This window comes from Parambassis ranga, chromosome 13, assembly GCF_900634625.1.
Source record: "Parambassis ranga chromosome 13, fParRan2.1, whole genome shotgun sequence".
NCBI lineage: Eukaryota > Metazoa > Chordata > Actinopteri > Ambassidae > Parambassis > Parambassis ranga.
Window position 1 is genome coordinate 9,229,296 of NC_041033.1, and position 19,362 is coordinate 9,248,657.

The window sequence follows — 19,362 nt, forward strand, 5'->3', positions numbered from 1 at the left end:
ATAATTAATGTTCTTTATTATTTTCAGTAGCTAAAAGTTGGAGTCTCACCAAAGCAGCCATTTACTACTAAAGTCTGTGGTCAGGCGTTGTCAGTAGTACTTTTGTTCCACTCTTTGGGCTTTTGGGTTTGGACTTCAGCAACCACAAAGTTTAACTTGTTTTTAATATTTTTTTCCTCCATCATATGACATTTTTAGCTATTGTTTAACATTCATTGTGATGTCCGAGGGCTGTAAAACTCTATCTGCCTAAAACAGCCTACACTTAGAACTACGCAATGAATGCTCAGATTATGGATTATGGTTTTTTGCAGGCCGTAAAAAGTAATGGCAGAAAATACAAAAGTGAAGGAGAGCAGACTGATTGATTATTGCTACTCACAAAATAGTGTGTAATAGGCATTTTATGGTGTTTTGGTGGCGGTCAAACGTCTGCTATTTATAATATTGGATTTTTATTACCATTATAATTATTATGTTCTGGTCCTAATTCTTAAATTCATAAAACGGTCATGAAAAAGCCACCCAAACTATTGAACCTGTGTTTTACGAGGTGAGCTTGAACGCACCGTGGGATAGTAGCCTACTTTGAAGCTGGCGGGTTGGGCCACACTCCAATGAATTTACACAGTCCCACCGAGGCAGCGAGAACAGCCTGGCGCGGACATACGGCCCCGGACTCCAGAAACAGAGCGCTAAACCTGCTGAAAGAGCGAGAAGAGAAGTTTTGGTTGTGGCCGCGTTTCCTCTTGCTTTCATTTGTTTAGCTTGTACAAGCCAATGTGGGAGAGTGATTGGAGTTGACAAGCCCGTTCCACTACTGTATCTACTCCCACCTCCTCCTCCTCCTCGTCCTCCTCCTCCTTCTCCTCCTCCTCTCCCGCTCCTCACAACCAGGAAATCGTCGAGGTGTGCTTCTTTATCCCGCTTGTGGCTACCCCGTTTGCGGGTGTAGGTGCGCTTTTTTCTCTCGTTTTTTATGTCAGTTCAGATTTGACTTTTAATACCAGGCTTCACCTCTGAAGTCAGCCGAAGTTGCCTACGAGGAGAGGAGCTCCACTCCGGCCGAACAATGAGGTGGGTAAAGCGGCTCAAATCCCTTCATGTTCATTGTGTTTCCAAGCTACATTCTGTGTTTCGGCTACTAGTTCACAAAGGCGGCTGTTAAATTATGACCTCTCTCCGCCTGCTTCGCCACAGCAGTTGTTTCTCTCACATTGAACCCTTTCTCATTCAGAAATAACTCAAAGTTGAATCCACAGGGACACATGGGATAGTTTGTATCGTGTTTTTGTGATCTTTGTTGAACCATTTGGTCTTAATGAAAGCCTAGTTATAGCCTACCTGTTCAAGCAAGGCTGCTTTAAAGAAATATTCACAAGTTGGGGTAGTTGAGCAGGTCAGATGAGAACAACATACTTTTGTGTCCGTTTCCAACACTTTGTTTGGTTTGCTGCTCCAGTTTAGTCTTATTGTGCCTAAAACTCAGCCACTACCATGCAACCTCTTAGTTGAACAACAGTGTATTCATAACTGAGGTCAGAGGTCACGTTAATATATGGAGCATGAAAAGGGTGTCAGTGTCTTGCTCAAAGGCACTCCAACAGGGTGGATTCATGCCTTTAAAAGGGGCTCCTTCAGCTGCACGGTAATCACTTGGTTGCCTGCTGCTCCACATGCATGTGCTGTTTATATCATGTCATGCATTCCGCAGACACATTAAAAACCAACCCCTGTTCTGCTGTTTTCCTCCCTCTGGGAGTGCAGAGGAGTGCATAAGGTGGAAGGCTCACGACTACAAATTCCATGTCTTGTCACAACCTGTGCAGTCTGCAATTATATTCTTTGAAGCTGCTTTCCCCCCCTCACTGTTTTCACATTTCAACAGAAACGGGCTGAACTGTTTTTGCCATTTCAGGGCTTGTGTGTTTAATTCTGGACGGTGAGGTGCAGCAGAGCGTGGTGGTGCGGGGCTGATAACCTGAGTGACTAGTTCTTTATCTCTAACCTATTGCACTGCCCTTTGTGTAACAATATATTGCAGCTCAGACGCATGGGTTGGTCCCGGGTTTTTATTTGTTTTGCACATATTTCTGCTTGGTAACTTTGATTACTGCAGGAACAGGAGGGACTTTAGCTGCGGTAATCCTTTAACTGTACTATTCTAATGTTGTGTTAATGCAACAATCAGCGAACATTACTTTGGTTACCTACTTTACATAACAGACAATGTAGTAAGCAAAGCTATACAAACTAGGCCATGACTGTCATGATAACAGATTTTTACTGTATGAGCAATAACTTTATTGTGTGTCTCATGGCTAAAGTAGACAGACACTGTACCTTTAAGTCCTACACCATGATAACTTACGTAGCTTTAACGACCCAGGTCCACAGTTACCAGCTATTGTAGTTTCCTACAGAGTGAAGTACTAGTACCAACACACTCTTTTTCATTCCCTTTCAACACTATGGAGTTTGTTCATGTCATGAACACATGCCTGTTCTCATAGACTCTAATCTTAGTAAAGTCCTAAGCGGCATGGAGGCATACTGAACTATATCATGTATCTAAAATGTGTGTTTAGGATGGTACAAAGTGCACCAGAAATAGAGGCTGAAATTGGTGTTTCCCATTGTTGACATGTTTACATCAGACTGATCAGAGCTGGAAATAGGAAATACATGTGTCTGTGGGGTCATTTGAACAGAGCGTGCATTCAATTGTACATTTTCCATTGCAGAGAAAAGTGAGGTTTTGGTTGTCCTCCTTATCATGTCAAGACTCTGTCCTGTCTCTATTGTCCATCATAAAATCATTATCCACTATGCACTAAGATAAGCAAACAGTTTTATTGTCATACTGCTCTTGAAACACTTACCTAACCATGCGCGCCAAAACGCATAGTTTTGGCGCACTAGCTGTTGTATTAAGGTTAGTTGTGTTAGGTGATGATTATAGCTCTTACTTTAACTGGACATTGCTTTGTGTGGTCCTCCATTGTGGCCTGAGCAGCTCATGCCATCTTGTATAATAGGTAATGACTGGTATGCAGCTCCTCTCATGTTCATTGTTGTCTGGAATGTAAATGTTGACACAGAGGTTGCAGTCAGTTGGTCAAAAGTTCACCAATTGACACAGCTGAGAAAATTGTTCAGCAAAACATCCAGCTGTGAAGCTGATGCTTAGTAATGCTTTGTCATTTCAGCCTTAAAGCAGGGACCACCTTAAATGCACCTCCAAATGAAAATGGATGCTTTTTTGTTGTTCTTCTTCTTAATGAATAACAACATTGTCTTTTGTGATCATTGCATCTACACTGCAGAAGTCTTATTCTTGGGTTAGGTGGCACAAGAACTGCATCTATCTGCATCATGATTCACGTTTACCATCAGTGAGTTGACGCTAATCTCCCACTGTGACTCACTGGTTGACTAAAAGACCTGACTTATCTGACAACAGCAGTGTGGCTGCCGCAGGCATAAGAATTAACAGACACAGTGTGATTGAACACAGACAGGTGTAATGCATCTACTTACCAGACTGTTTACAGTCTCATGAGCATCCTGAGTTCAGTTAGGAGCTCTACATGTGTGGAAGTAGTGCCAGTCTGAGCTCCTCCTCTTCTCTATACACTCTGACACAGGCTTATTATTGATCAGTCTTAAAAGCACTGAAACGGCCTCCCCCTCAGTCTCCTTTGTGTCTCTACTATAGCATTATTCTGCTTCAGCACTCAGTAGAGGGGGAATGCAACATTGAATTTTGCAGTTTTGCTGTTTTTGTCCTCTGTTTAAATGTTCAGCCACTCAAACTTATGTGCCAGCAAACGAGAAGCAGGTATTTAAGGCATTTAGCAATATTGGTGCATATAAGGATAACAAGATGAAACTCATTAGCGTTGCCACAGAGGCATGTTCCCGCTGTGGTGTTGTGTAATATTCATGTGTTTCTGTTGTGTTGAGATTCTGATTGTTCATGTCTTCACTTGTTCTCCTAATTCCCCTCCACAGTCACATTGTTTTCTTCTTAAAATTGTTTCTTAACAATGGTAGTGTGCAACTCAAAATGTGTTTGTGTATAGTGCAGTATTATATGTGAAGATGACTTTGTTCAGATGCACTGTACCTGAAAACAATGGAACATATCTCCATAAAATGACAGCTTTTAAAAATTAGTTTTCACCCCAGAAACTATAACAATTTGAAGCAATTGGGGTGTGCTGGTGGGAATTCTTATCTGTAATGGATTAAGAATAATGACTTAGTTATTTTATGCATCATAAAGAGTTGCATGTCGATATGCACTTCAAAAGACTCCATAGTGGGTGGCTGTACAGTTGCCGTGATGCTGTGGTTAAATGATTACAAAGCCTGCATGCTTCATCATTCCTCATTCTCCATTATTAAAAATGGTTTGTCTCCCTCAACGCCACCCCCCAACCCCAAAACAATTTACCCCTCTTGGTCCTCCAACCTCTCGTACTCATAAATAGGCCATTATGCTGGCCTGCCTCTTGGATTAGACGCATTGCTGCAAGAGTTGCTCGACATACAAAATACTCTATTGTCTACTCAGTGACAAATCAGTTTCTGTAGTGGTGGCGGCTGATGGTTTTCATCTCTAATTTTGCCTCCAGGCTGTTCTCTCTTTATAGTGTTTGTTTCGCTGCTTATTTTGAATGTAACCCTTACCCTAAATTGGCCAGTGTTCACCGATCGTTAACTAGTTGGTCATTGAGCTCACTGTTTTTAAACTGATGCTGAAGCTATTGTCCCGGGGAGATTCGTTTTGAAATTTAAAGCTAAACAGTGTACTTGTAAATGAAAAATTTTAAATAGGTCTAACTTGGTCCACCACTTCGTCTACTTGTCAATTCTGGTACAGATGGAAAACGGGAGGTAAACATTTCTTTGGAGACTGTCCATTGTCTAAATAAACATTAGCCTGAAGTTTAGGAAACTGTTTCTGTTAGTCGGCATGTAAACCATGTTGCGTGTGTTTACAGCCTCAGTGTGAATTGCCATTATGGTTGACACTCAACCTGTTGTTTTTATGTTTGCCAATTTCTTGTAGGTTTTTATCAAGGTTTGGCAGTGTTTTGTATGAATCAATCTAGGGCTAAAATAGGATTGAATTAGTCAGTTGGCAAACAGTGATGGCCAACTATTTATGTAATTTATCTATCCTCTTCAAGCAGAAATCATAAAAATGTTCATGAGCTGTTTTCTTAACTTTCTGGATTTAGGATTTGCTGTAATACACACTTGTTTTTCTGACTTTTCGTATAGTTGTAGACTGATGCATGCTGGGATCAGAGATCAGTGGTTGCCATTTGATATTGAAGGAATCTTTGGTTTTCTTGTCATTTGGGTTGGCTGATTATGGCACTGGCACAAGTGATGTCCAATCAGACGTCTACCTGATGGACAAGAATTCAAGCATTTTCTCAATAGGCCATGTGTGAATATAATATACTAATCTGTCTAAGAATATAGGGGCATTAAAAGTTCTGTATGTAAGCTTGGATTTCTCCTTAGCAGAGATCTAGTGATCATCACTGTGATGTGGAGCAGGACAGACTGCTCTATGGTAGCTGAAAGACGCATCTACAAACCCTGTGGTCTATGTGCAGTAACCGAGTGACATCATCCCAGCTGATGGAGACTCAGCCTAACATTGTAGTGAAACCAGAGCTTACTGTGGGCAGAAATGCCAGCCATAGACTGTATGGTCAGCACTGTTAATGGGCATAAAGATACAGTGGGTTCACAAGGGGTCCAATGCTTAATGGAGCATAATGGACACCAGTTAGTATAAAAACAGCCGTATGCTGTCCGCCATTTTAAACATTTCTATCCATCAGCCCCTTTGATTTTTAACTCCATGTATCAGGGCTGACAATGACTGCTGATGGACAAAGCTAGTAAACCTAGTACCTTCTTTAGTGTTAGGCAGCATTTTTATATTAACATCGTGCACTACTTTTATTTTAGGTAATATCGAGGGCCAACATTATCCTACGTTTTACACAATTTTCACTGCAGGTTTGCAACGTTTCCAGGCTTATCTGTTGACTTCTTCTGGACCATTTTTGCATGAACGGTGATTCACATTATATTGTTTACTGAAACAGTTTTTCGTGTATCTACTTGCTGTGTTGGATGTTACAGGAGGCTCGCAGTATTTGTTGTTTTGTTGTTTTGGGTTTTTTTGCCTGTCAAAAGTTAAAATCAGGAGCTAGATTTTGTGGCCTGGGCACTTCTTGTGTTGTTGGTCTAAGGTTGACGTCCATGTACTAATGTCTCAATGTTGGTGAGACACAGGAAGTATTATTTACACTAAAAAGGGATATCTTTTCTGCAGTGTAAAGTAAAGAGGCATACAAGTCAGGGCAGCTGTGGATTGTTCTTCACCAGTGAGGGAGCCCTGCCTTCTCCTTGGCCTGAGTCAAGGAGGATGTGCTCGAACCTGTAAAAGGAATTGAGCTCAGTGAGGGGGACAGAGGTAAGACGGTTCCAAATATGGGCAATGAGTGTGCCAGTTCTGCCCCTCAACAACCCCTCACCCCTGTAAACACACACACACACACACACACACAGAGCTTACACTGCCTCAGAAGCAGGAAGGAATTCATCTCCGCTCTTGAAGTGCTCCCACAACAAAGTGAATGTTTTTAGCTTAATGTCTATTCAACTTTTCCACAATGCTCCATGCTTGGCAAAGGATGAGTCAGTGCTCAAAGAATGCTGAAGGGTTTTCTTAGTAGAAGAGTTACAGCTGAAGATGTCTGACAGAGATCTTAAGAAGAAAAGTTTAAGAATAGCTGAGATAGCCTGGATGCCTGTTTCTGAGTGGCTGATTCATGGAGGCAGAAAGCAGTAGCCTGCAGCAAGTGTGTATGTTTGTGTGTGCTTTTTCCAGCATGCTAGAACCTGTGTGAGAAGAAACAGACCTAAGGAAAAGGACAAAGATGGAATGAGTTAATTTAGAAGAAGGTTAAGAGATTAAAGGGGCAGCAGCACCTTTTCAGTCCATTAGTTTGTTTTTAAAGTTTCAAAAAGTACTTACTGGTTAAAGAGTATTTTCAGAATCTGTTTGTCTTCCATATCCACTTAATAAGAGGATAAAAATAAGCTGTGTCAGTGGGGCGTTTACTCAGTCTGGACATCAAGCTACACATTAACGTTTATGATGGCAGCTGTATCGGTACAACAGGAAGTGTTTTTTTTTTTACTTAAACTTATCTTGCACCTTGAGGACGACTGCTGAACAGTTTTCACAGGATGTATGAAGTTCAAGTAGGCTTCTTTCAGAGTCATCCATCGTCACAGACATCCATGTACATGGGGTGACACGAGGACAGTGTACTGTCAGATGATCAGGCTCGTCAACAAGCTGTTATATGGGCTCCTTGTGTCCAAGAATTTTCCACCATCATGACCTCAGGTCAATGTATTGAATGCTGACTTAACCTGAGTGGTGAATGTTCTTAATGTGGTATTTTTAGAGTTTCTGTTAACATGCATGGTCATTTCATTGGTGCCTGAGAAAATGTTTGAAAAGTGTTGAAACCCTGTTATTATTGGAATCTGAAAACCTATAAAACCTAGATTTTAATGATGTGCAAATCAAAAATGACTCAAAAGCAAATATTCCCTTTCCATACATGCCAAAGAGGAGCATTCACGTGCTGGCACATGTTGGCTTGTCACTATTAACGCTTCCTTTTCTCACTTCTGTCAACAGCTGCGTGACAGTTTGAGCCTGAGCCTTCCCAAGCTAGTGACAAACCATTCAGGTGCAGCAGCAGAAAGGTTTACTCTTCAGTTGTGAATAAACTCTCACGATATTATATTATACCATATATGTGTATACATAGATCATTTACATTTGTATGTATAAAATCAACAATTTTGGTTTTTTACTTCATCACTTTATCATTTAAAAATACAGGAAATCCACCTGGGTGTTTCATTTGCGATCATCATGTGTGGAATGTCTCTATTAAATGTCAGGCTGGAGGAAGGGCCACAGAGACATTTTTAAGTGAATTTTCAGTCGCTGTCTTGTGTCACTGATGTTTTATAGCAGGAAAAAGATGAGATATTAATCATGGTTCATTCATCTGAGCTGAGGCGCATCCACCAACCAATTTAAATGTGACACCTGTTTTGTTTTATATTTGGCTGTGAATTTTGAGAATCACTTCCCTGGAATAGACCTAAACACAGTTATAGCTGCTGATGTTTGTCATTTTGTTGTCATACTATGATCTATTCATTATACAAATTATGTAGTCGATTTGAAGAGAACTTAAGAATGACAGAGAAGCACGTTGGGAGGGTCAGGTAAGAGAAAGAAGACTGAGCAGACAGAGCCACTGGGCCTGACTGTACTTGCCAGCACATTTGGAGAAAAGCTCTGAGAGCACAGCCTTATACAGACATTTCCAAGAGAGCATGTGGCCCAGCCATGCACTGCGATTTCCTGTTAACCCCTTACTGGCCAAGAAAACAAAACCACAGAAGGATAAGGAACTCACTCTGGCTGTAATAATGACAAGTGATAAGTGAAGACAGACTAGGTTCAGCTTCAGTAAACTGAACAATTCTCATACCATGCTGATGAACATTTCCTCTGTTGAACAAGTCCTGTTGCTTAAGGTATTTTAAAGGTTAGTAACTCAAATCCCTGCTGTCAGCATCAGCCAGTGACCTATCTGTGCTTAAGAGAAAACCAATTATGTCAACTGGTCACTTGGTTAGCTTGGCTACGCAGCCAGCTTCAGTGTCCTTACCAGTGAGTTGGTTGTCTTTGTCCAAGGAATAGATTGTTTATGGCCATGCCTGCCCTGGTTTATTCCAGTATTACTAACACTACTAAGACATAGTCCAGTCCAACCCAGTCGCAGACCCTCAGCAGCCTGCTATACCCAGTGGACCAGGTCAACACTGACACACGTGTTGGCAAGTTGACAGGTGGGGAGGGTGTGTGTGCAAGTCTGTGCCTGTAGGTGTGTGTGTCACACATGCTTTTAGAGTCTCAGTGTCCGTAGTTCTATCAATAATGCAGCTGCTCACTCTCAGCCTCGATCCTGAGCCCTCGCTTTCGCTGCCATTAAATATGCATCCATTTCCCAGTCCCAGCCTCTGTCCCCTCCCAGTTCCCATAAGCCATTTCTGCCCCACACATCAACAGCATGCTCAATGCAGTTGCAATCAGGGAGCAGTGCAGCACTGTCTGTCCAGCCATAGGTGGTTTTAACCAGCTTGAAATGACTAGTGGGCCTTCTGAAAGATTTAAGGCCACAGCAAAGGCTCAGAATTCATATGTTAAAGTATTGTATAACTCTCCAAGTAGCAGTGTTCACAGGAATGTGTTCTCCTGAAACTTTCTCAAACACATTTGACATGATCACATCCCTCTGATCCTGAACTTCCCTCAACCTGTTACACTAATTTTTAGTTTGATTATTTTCTTTACTTTTAACCTGTCTTAACATTTCATAGTGTTAAATCATCCCTAATTAATTAATTTTGCATTATAATATTTATCGTGAAATAGAATGTGTGCAAATGTTTGGAGATGACCAAAAAGACCATGTCGCTATGAGAAGTTCGAGCAACACTCACTGTGGGCACAGTTATGATAAGACGTGTGCCAAATAACACAATTACAGGAAGGCGTTTTGAAGTTTGTGTAATACCCTCTTGTGTGATTGACAGCAAACACAAATCTGTTTGCTGTGTTTTAAAACACTGCCCTGTACTACTGCCCTCCATTACTCGGACAAATTTCAGTTAAAGTTACTGACTGTTTCTACCAGAAATGGTCTTGTTTTATGGGGATATTTGTGGAACAATTCCAAAATGCTAACTGACCTATAAGAAAACAAATTTAATCATGTTCTGTAATCACAAACATGGATTGATTACAAACAAGGATGTTATAAACTTGTAGTAAAATATAGGGCCTTTAAGTGTGTGTACGTGGATCCATGTTTAGGCTGAAGCAGTCCTTGTTAGGCAGTGCTGGCAGCAGGAAGTGGGTTGTGGCTTTGGTGCTTTGTCACAGGAAGCAGCAGATTGTATCACGGGTGGGACAGATGGAGAGAGAGGTGGAAGACATGGATTATGGGACTAGGGAGAGCATGGGGGGTAAAGAATAAGAAGAGGAGGGGGGAGGATGTAAAAAAAATGGAACTGATAGTCACCTTTGTTCTGTCTGTGCCTTCTATCAACCCCTTTGCTGTCAAATAACTGTATTTATTTGAACCTGGTCTGGTTTCCCTTGCCTTATTTTCTTTTGTTGTTCTGCACACAAACACGAGTAAATGCCCAAGCACTGCTGCTTCACTGATGCCTAAACTGCAGTGAATGCAATGTCTGAATGTGGAGTAACTTTGTCTATTCTGCCTGCAAGGAGCTATAAATAAATATTTTGTCACTGATCTCAGTGCATGAGACTGTTTTCTTACAAAGTGTGTGGAGGTGGAGGTTGATGTAGAGCAGGTGGAAGATTTCTTTGCCTTGTCTGTTCGGCTGAGCTCGGCACAACTTCCTGTCTTTGTCAGCCTCCATTGTTATCTCTCCATCTTGTTTGGGATCAAACTAATCTGTTTCTCCAAGTAAAAATCAACACTTGGAGAGAGAGAGAGAGAGAGAGAGAGAGAGAACATATGTCGGATATGGTCTTCTCTGCTCCACGCTTGCACAGATGGAAAAGACATGTATACAATCATCATCTGATACTCATGCTAGTAAAAGTCTATAAAACTTGGTGTCCTTTTCTATAATGTCTCTGCCAGATGCCCTCACTAGGTCAAACAAACTAATTTTATGAGTCAGGTGCACATTATGTCAGTGCATGCTAGAATTAGAGCATGCATAGTCACTGGGTTTGTCAAAATGAGGTCAGACTGGTCTGGGAAAACTGGCTTTTATCTATGAAAAGGTTCTGTTTATAATAGTGTTTTTCCTTCATTTGTTCATCCGGTGTCTCCAGTTCCCCCTTCACTTATTTTTGCTTCTTCCATTTCAGCTGCAGTCCACACTGTAAACTACACTAAACTATTTTGTCTTATTTGAATAAATCTTTGTGTTTTTGTTTTTGTATTTTATTAATTAGCTTAAAATACGATGTATGGTGTGAAGAAAGTTTAAGCTCTGGTTTATACTTATATAAAAGTCTAATATTTGTATACAAATGTATTCTTAGGTTTCGCTGCCACTGTGCTGTAAATTTAATATTGTTTTTCTGATTTGTCCTCTGTCTTCCAGTGAGTCAAGTATTTGCCAAGCTCGGGCCACTGTGATGATCTATGACGATGGCAATAAGAAGTGGCTTCCGGCAGGCACTGGACCCCAAACCTTTAGCAGAGTCCAGATCTATCACAACCCCACCAACAATGCCTTCAGGGTAGTGGGACGCAAGATGCAGACAGACCAGCAGGTACATCTGCAAGCTTTGGGCAGACTGTGTGTTTGACAGAGTTTGTAAGTTTGATGTTCTTGCCTGTGTGGGTGTGTGTGAGTGACTTTGCCTCTGGAAGTGTGAATCGTGTGTGTGGTTCGTCTGTGTTTGTCATGTGGCCTGTGGGTGTCTGTGGTGCCTAAGAGTGTCTGAGTGAACAAGTGTGAGACAGTCTGTCGTTGCAAGTGTCCGTTCATTCACACAGTTACTACCTGATTTGACGGAGAATATTTACAGTGATACATTTATTGCAGATAACTAAGGAGGCATTGTCATAAGTTCTATGGTCTTGGATGCTTTTTATTTACATTGATGCCCACATATGATAAATAAGTGATAATTTTGGCATAGTGGGGAAATTCTTTGAAAGTCTTTCAACCCTAAGAGTTTTCCATGGCATGACAAGATTATGACTCCTCAGCAGATAAAGGTGGGCAGATTCCAAGTAAATGGTGTTGGGTGGGTCTATTCTTGACTACACCCCTCTGCCGCCTCCTGTCTCAGTGTCTGTCTCCTTCTTTAAACATTCAGCACTCTGAAGTGTTCCCCAGAGACAGGTCTTAAAGTGGATGATGTTTCCTGTGAGATAGTTAGCCTGTTCAACCATTTCCTGTGACAATTTAGGAAGAAGCCTGATACCTAATAAGGACTCTATATTTGTGTTTGATGGAGACATGCAACTTGGTTCATGCTGATGTTTGATGAAAGAAGAACTGCAGGGAGCAAATTAGAAACAATTTATATGCCTATATTTTCTTTGTACTGCCGTATCTTCCCATTGTCTTCCTGTTTGTACTTTTCTATCTACATTTGGAAAACCTTTTTGTTGTTGTCACTGTTGAAATACATAATTTTCTGAGTTTTGAAAATTCCACTGTCTGCAGTTACTGCTGAACTTGTTACCCTCTGTTTGCATGTTGCTCCCTATGATAGTCACCCTGACAGGGTCTCTTCTCTTCTCTCTGCTCTGTGGATTCCAGAGGCTGTTAAACAAATAGTGAAATGGCATGTCAGCACATTCAAGCTAGGCTCCAAACCTACGTTTATTCCCTGCTGTTACGCCACCTGCTGGGTGGAATACACACCAGGATACACCGGAAAAAAATGAAGCCATAATTGTAGACACGAGTAGAGATGTGGGTTTGTGGAATTCTAGTAGTTTTTACAGTTTTCTAGTAAATGAAACAGCTCCCTGAAGCCATCCTTTGTTTCTTTGCTGAATTTATTTCCAACTTTGGTCTGCCTGGATTTGGTTAAATATTTTAAAAGTTTTTAGAACATAGTAAAATCACCACAGTCCACTTTACACATCCACTCTTTTCCCCTCTCAGGTGGTTATAAATTGTCCAATTGTAAGAGGTCTCAAGTATAACCAGGCCACACCCAATTTCCACCAATGGCGGGATGCCCGACAGGTGTGGGGTCTCAACTTCGGCAGCAAGGAGGATGCTACTCTATTTGCCAGTGGAATGGCTCATGCTCTGGATGTCCTCAACTCCATGGCAGATGCAGGTGAAAGAATGCTCATCACCAGTTGGCCCTTTCTACATACAGAATAGTTCATATACACAACTAAAAACTTGTGAAAGTAACTGATATTTTCTTATTTGCTAGAATTTTAGGCAGAGAAACTCTAAATAATTAAAGACAACCAAAGGTATGCTAGGCCCATCCTGTTTCTGATTCTGATATTTATGATTGTGAAGTGCATCAAATACTCCTCATTCCCCTCTCTCACTCAAGTGTTTTTTATCACACATTCTACTATAATCCACGTCTCAGCTCTTGTTCATGTTAAATTCAGTCTCTTTTTTATTGAACAATCTGTAATAAGACTGTGTTTACACCAGTGTATATCACCCTTTTTATTTCCATCATGGCTGTCTTCACAGTCCACAGATTTGTACCATTGACAGCATGAGTAGGAAAGGTGTGTGTCGGTAAAAGCACAGTTAAAAGGGAGTTGTTCATGAGCAGTGAAATTCACTTATAGTGTTTGCTTATGTTTTTCATGTAGGCATATTTTCTGTCTTTTGGCAGGCTATGCAACCCTTCCCCGGCCAGTGTCAAATGGACCTTCTCCAGAAGAGCTTGAACAACAGCGAAGGTACCTAAGGAGCCTCCATCTTTGGAAAAATTCAGTTCTGATAAAGAGTCACTGGCATCCTGTTTTATGTTGGTGTTTGTTTAAAAATATTTTTGTAGTAAGCTGTTTGACCTCACCACACAGATGATGTAGTGTAATGCCATGATAAAGTTCTGTTCATGATACAAACCAACTATTCCCCCGGATTTAGTTGCATAACAATCGATGACACTGCAAGCTGTCTTGGCTTTGCAGTGGTCCATTTGGCACAGTGGCACACACATGCATGTGTAGAGGATTTGATGGCATTAGCTTGACACTGCTAAACCCTCAAGGCAGCCCCTGTAGGTTAGAGGTTATACTGGCAGCAAGGTAGACACATCTCACATCAATTCCACCGTCACCCTGTCCGTCTATCTGCTCTTACAGCTAAACACGCTGTTGTGACTCCATGCATGCCTACTAGGCATTAACCTTTTAATCTCATTTAGACTAAAAGGTGATATACTGCACAGTTGGGGAGAGACTTTGTGATAGGCTGTGGAGCTGTCTGTTAACTCACTGGCTGCTTCATTTGCTGCTGGCTTGCTGTGACTTACAGGGATTAAAAAACCTTTACAATCCAGTATGACTGCAGGTGTTTGTGGATGTTATTTGTATGAATGCTTTTAGGGGCTATTGAACATTCACAAAATCCACTGGCATTAAAAAGTTGAGAAGAAAAAGACATAAAGACATAAATAAATGTCATTTTTTCTGGCCCATCATTGTCACTGCCTGGCTCTGTGTCTCTGTGCGTTTATCTGTGGGTATTTGTGCACATTGTATGTTTACTGTTCTGTATACAGCTGTTGCAAGTGACAGATGTGTTGGGGGGAGGAGGAGGGAGCTGTAGTCAACTGAGGCAGCTCAAATTATGCCGCCTTGTCCAGCTGTGGACTTTTCAGTGGTAGGCTAATCAGAACCCGTTGAAATCCACCTCTCATGCTTTTAACAAATTTGCTATGATGAATACAAATCCAGATTTTTTTTTTTTTGCTCTCTAACCAGATGGCGAAAATTATAAGTGGACAGTATTGTGGTACAACAGTGGTTGTGCATATATAATCCAATAATCTGAAGGACATTGACATATTATTAGAGGATAGTTCATGCTTTTTATTTTTAGCTTTAGGTTATAGTGATCCTGTTTTATAGAAGTTGGTATTGGTATACTAAAAAAACTCTTAAATCACAGGTTTATTGTAGCCTGCTTACATAGACTTATAACAGATATGTTTGTACACAGGTTGGAGCAGCAGAGGCTGGAACAGCAGGAACGGGAGCGACTGGAGAGAGAAAGACAGGAGCGGGAGCGACAGGAAAGGGAGAGACTGGAGAGAGAAAGACAAGTTGCTGCAGGTCAGGAAACACCTGGGCTGGTCAACACTTAATAGCAATGCAGTACAGTGTTTTCTACATGATCTTTTTCAGATAATTGTGCTGCGTAGGATTTCATAAATCTGTTAATGCTGTGAAAAAAATGTCTTTCATAGTTTTAATGTAAATTAAGGAACATATGCATGTTTAAGTGCACCAATACATCACCAGCTTCTACTACGATTCTCATCTATCTTACCAGCACTGTGCTGTCTTTGGTGTGCATCTTGATTTGCACTGTTAATGGTGAATTTATGGTCCCTCTCTATCTTTAGTCCATATTCCTCCAGCTCCTCCAATGGCCCCAGGAGGCCCTCCTCCTCCACCTGCTCCTCCTCCACCCCCTGGCCCTCCTCCTCCACCTGCTGGCATCCCTCCCCCTCCAGGACCACCTCCCTCAGGAGGACCTCCGCCAGCCCCACCCCTGCCTCCCCCTGGAGGAGATGGCTTTGGCGGTGGAGGAGGAGGAGGTGGGGGCTTGGCAGCTGCCTTAGCAGGTGCAAAACTTCGTAAAGTATCCAAGGTAGGTATGAAATTTTGGAATTGTTGCTTTTGTCTAAACTGTAGGTTCCTTTAAAGGCAACGTTGTTGTAGCTACTTCATCCATGATCTGCCTGTCTAAATACATACACAAGGGTTCTGCTGTGTATTGTTCCACTATCAGTGTTTAGACGTGTAAAGCTGTGACACCACTATCTGTGATTTTTGTCGTTTGCTGCCCTCAGCAGGAGGATGTAGCCCCCCCTCCAACTCCAGTTGTCAGAGCTGACGCAAGCTGCAGTAGCAACTTCTCTATTGGGGGAGCAGGGAGATACTTAGAGATGAGTGCCGTCGCGGCACAAAGGTGGGTGACATGACAAGTCATTTAAAATATCTAAGAGCCACAGAGTTTTTTTTTATTTCTAATGTATATGATGTAACTTAAAGTGATTCTCTTTTTGCAATAGGAGAAAAGCTGCAAACACTGGAGAGAAGCCACCTGTGAAGACGCAAGACAATGTAAGGGTCTGCTCTGTGTCAAATTATTTTTATTAAACACTGCAAAAAAAATGAAAATTGGAGTTGATGGATAGTTTAAATAATAAAAAAAAAGGTTGTTGGTGATTCACTGTTAAGAGAGGTCCCTTGTCTTTTCTATACAGGATGATTCAGAGCCTCAAGGTCAAAGTGGTGAGAACTAAACAATCACTAGCATGCCACCTACACCTGTTCCGATAACATATCTAATAAACAATGTCTGAAATATTAACTCTCTTTTTACATCCTTCTTCTTAGACTCCATTAGAAGACCTTGGGAGAAACCATCCATGACCAGGTAATCCTAGATATGGTTATTTATTTTTGCTGTAACATCTATAAATCCCAAGTGTCTCAGCCTACAAGTAGTCCTCCATTAGTGTGCGCGTGTGTGTATGTGTGCGTCTTTTATGACCATCTGTGATCGCCTGCGGACAAGTGTGCTTTTGTGTGTGAATTGTCATCCTAAGGGAAGAGTGTGTTTCTCACTAACAGGAATAACTCCATCCCCAAGAGCATGGACTCCACTTCCTCAGTATGCCAAGGTGTCAGGTATACATGCTGTCTAGTTCACTCATGACCTCAGTTCCCTTTGCCTTTTCTTTCCTTCCCAGGCTAGCACAGCATCCCTGGTACCTATATACTGGGTGTAACAGATTTTACAGTTGATAGCTCCATCTAATGGATCAGAGAATGACATGCACCCAGGGGACTTGTAGTTTTACCAGCTTGAGTCTTTCATCCCTGGAAACTGAGCAGTCAGATAGAACCCTGGCAGTGGATTTGTTTTTATGGCGGTTTTCAGGGCTAGTGTTATCCTCTTGTGGTAACCTATGCCACTCTCTTGACTATTTTTAGATCTGTCTTTTTTGGCTTAGCTTGTCTATATACTGTAGTTGAGGCATGTGTGCAGCAGCTATTGTCTAAACATGGATAAATTTTAACTTGTACACATCGTCTATGTATTTGAAAAACAATGTTTTCACTGAGCATTTGCTAAATTTATTTAATCAGTTTAATTCATTCATATTCATGAATTATTGGCATATTTGAGTATAGATAGGTTGATAGTAGGTTAATCTCATTGCATGTCTGGGTGTATGTTCCACTCACTGTTCCTTCATCCATCCTGTTATTTGGTGGTGGCTGATAGTTTTCCCTTCCAACACAATGGTTTTTTTCTGGAACATAAAACATTTGTCTTTGTCTGTTACTTGTCTTCTTATAGGGCAAAGGCTACAAGCAACAATAATGATGCAAGTGGAATGGATGACTCTGATTTAGAGAAAATGAAACAGGTGATTTTTTAAACTTTGATTAAATACTTTTAAAGGAAGGTATCATGTCTAGAGGCCAAAGTAGCTCCTTCAGCTCCCCTCCCCTAATAGTGCTGCTGCAGTCCAGTTTGGGAAAACTGGGTTTGCTGACCCCTGTTCAGAAGTATGCTAAAAGAAGGCATCACTGTGTGGCAACAGAAATGTGAAACAAGAATATAAATGTCATATATCATATATTTTAGTAATTGTAAATTATACCATTAGTAAACATACATGTTATATATACACAACGGCAATAATCACCGTGACTGACAGTTGTCTAATTTTTTCTGCAGGAGATCTTGGAGGAAGTGCGGAAAGAACTCCAAAAAGTCAAGGAGGAAATTATTGGAGGTGAGATTTCTGTTTATTCTTAATTTTAATTTATTCTGAAGTATTTCAGGTACCTAATGCTTGTATCCCCTCTTCTTTTTACAGCCTTTATTCAAGAGCTTCAGAAAAGAAGCACATAATTCTGCTGAGTGTCAGGTGTAATGGAGGATTGTGATAGATGGAGGGTGGCTGAGGCTTGCTGGACCTCTCCTCCACTGCACCCTCTCATGTAGCCCAGGGATTTCTCTTTTTTTCTCCTTCACATTTTCTCTTTTGTCTCTCTTGCTTACATAAACACATGAGCATATGTGCTTATTTGTACAACATGCATATTCATTTCATGTAAACGGTAACCCAGGGAACCTCCTTACATTGCTGTCCGGCACTTTTGACGATCACTCATTGATACTGCAGCGGTGATCCCATCTGTACCACCTCTCTCCCTGTTCAGTCATCCCGTCCCCTCATATCCTCTGTGCTGGGTTGATCTGAACCATTGGAGAGCACATAACTACAGTCACTACTCTTCCCATTTGTCGTATTATTGTAACCCCTCTCTGCTGCAGAAATCCTGCTACTTGTGTCCTCTCCCTTCTGCTATCAGACGCTCCAGTTACTGATAGTACAGTATTCAGGGACAGTGTATTTGTTGTATTTTTACTGTAATGGCAAGATGCTGGGATCTTTTTCTCTTTCTCAGTTGGCAAAAAAATGTTCACAGACATTGGCTGATATGTTATCCTCTCATTGGAGGTGAGAAAACAACAATGAGCGAGGATGGATCTGAACATAACTCCCTCACTACTGCAGAATATCTTCGTCAAGTGGACTTAGAGCTCCCAGCAATGGCTAAGAACTAAGGCAGCACAACTTGAGCCTTGACTGCTGCGACGTACAGATGTTAGAGGAAGAGGAGACAAGCAAAGGGAATCTGATGGACAACCTGAGTGCTGTGAAAGAGGAGTGTGTTGTAATTTTATGATGTGTGAGAAAATATATTCTCTTTTCATTGCACTTGTTCCAGAGGAAGTGTGTCTGTGTGCCCACACTGCCTCGATAGACTTTTCCCTCTCACTTAAAAATGAGATATTATTTGTTGGCCAGTGCAGTGGTCCTACTGTACACTGTGCTTCCACAAGTTGTTTTCTTCCATACTAGCTATGTTTTCTAATTTAGAAACATGAAAAAATGGCCATGATGAGGTCAATTAATTTGGCCATGACCAACTGCCTTGAGAATAACTATATAAATATATAAATATATATATATATGGAAAATATATATTTGTTTTGAGGGAAATGTTAGCAAAATGAAATGGTGTTTCTATTTTAATTGAAATGACTGGTGAATGGGGATTTCATTTTTTTTTTCAATGATTGTTTTCTTATGAAATGTTATTTTGGGTTTACTGTTTCTTTTTTCTAATAGAGTCTAGGCTTTTTACACTGAAATATAAAGAAAACAGCTTAGAGACACTGGATTAGAAATGCCTTTATAGTCGAATACAGCTGCTTCTTGAAATGCATGACTTTGTCTTGAGTCCTCTTTTGCTCCTTGTTTTAAGATTTCTTTGAATTTATCACCTTTTGCCTGGACTGCACAAACTTACTTGGGCTGAAATTCGTATCTGGTTATAAGAAAAAACGGGTGTTTTACGTGGTAATAGCAGTTTCATTAGTTTGCTTAAATTTGTTTAATTTTCGTGTGTTTGAATA

General features: G+C 41.0%; 1 protein-coding gene across 2 annotated transcripts; it reads left to right on the plus strand.

The window, feature by feature from the left end:
* Nucleotides 1-608: 608 nt before the first annotated feature.
* Nucleotides 609-19,291, plus strand: vaspb (vasodilator stimulated phosphoprotein b). 2 transcript variants are annotated; one of them, XM_028418845.1, is made up of 14 exons: nt 609-1,077; nt 11,284-11,455; nt 12,808-12,988; nt 13,517-13,583; nt 14,851-14,963; nt 15,257-15,504; nt 15,707-15,825; nt 15,929-15,980; nt 16,124-16,151; nt 16,257-16,296; nt 16,494-16,550; nt 17,227-17,296; nt 17,611-17,668; nt 17,753-19,291. In XM_028418845.1, the coding sequence occupies exons 1-14, from the start codon at nt 1,073-1,075 to the stop codon at nt 17,785-17,787; spliced, it is 1,245 nt and encodes a 414-aa protein (XP_028274646.1). In that variant the 5' UTR covers nt 609-1,072; the 3' UTR covers nt 17,788-19,291. The 2 variants fall into 2 exon arrangements, with proteins under 2 accessions (XP_028274646.1, XP_028274647.1); XM_028418846.1 differs by lacking the exon at nt 16,494-16,550.
* Nucleotides 19,292-19,362: the final 71 nt, after the last annotated feature.

Excerpts from the sequence above, each read along its gene's own strand:
- vaspb (XM_028418845.1), top strand. Across the intron at positions 12,989-13,516 it reads CAACTCCATGGCAGATGCAG|GCTATGCAACCCTTCCCCGG; the intron begins GTGAAAGAATGC and ends GTCTTTTGGCAG. Across the intron at positions 15,826-15,928 it reads AGTGCCGTCGCGGCACAAAG|GAGAAAAGCTGCAAACACTG; the intron begins GTGGGTGACATG and ends TTTTTGCAATAG.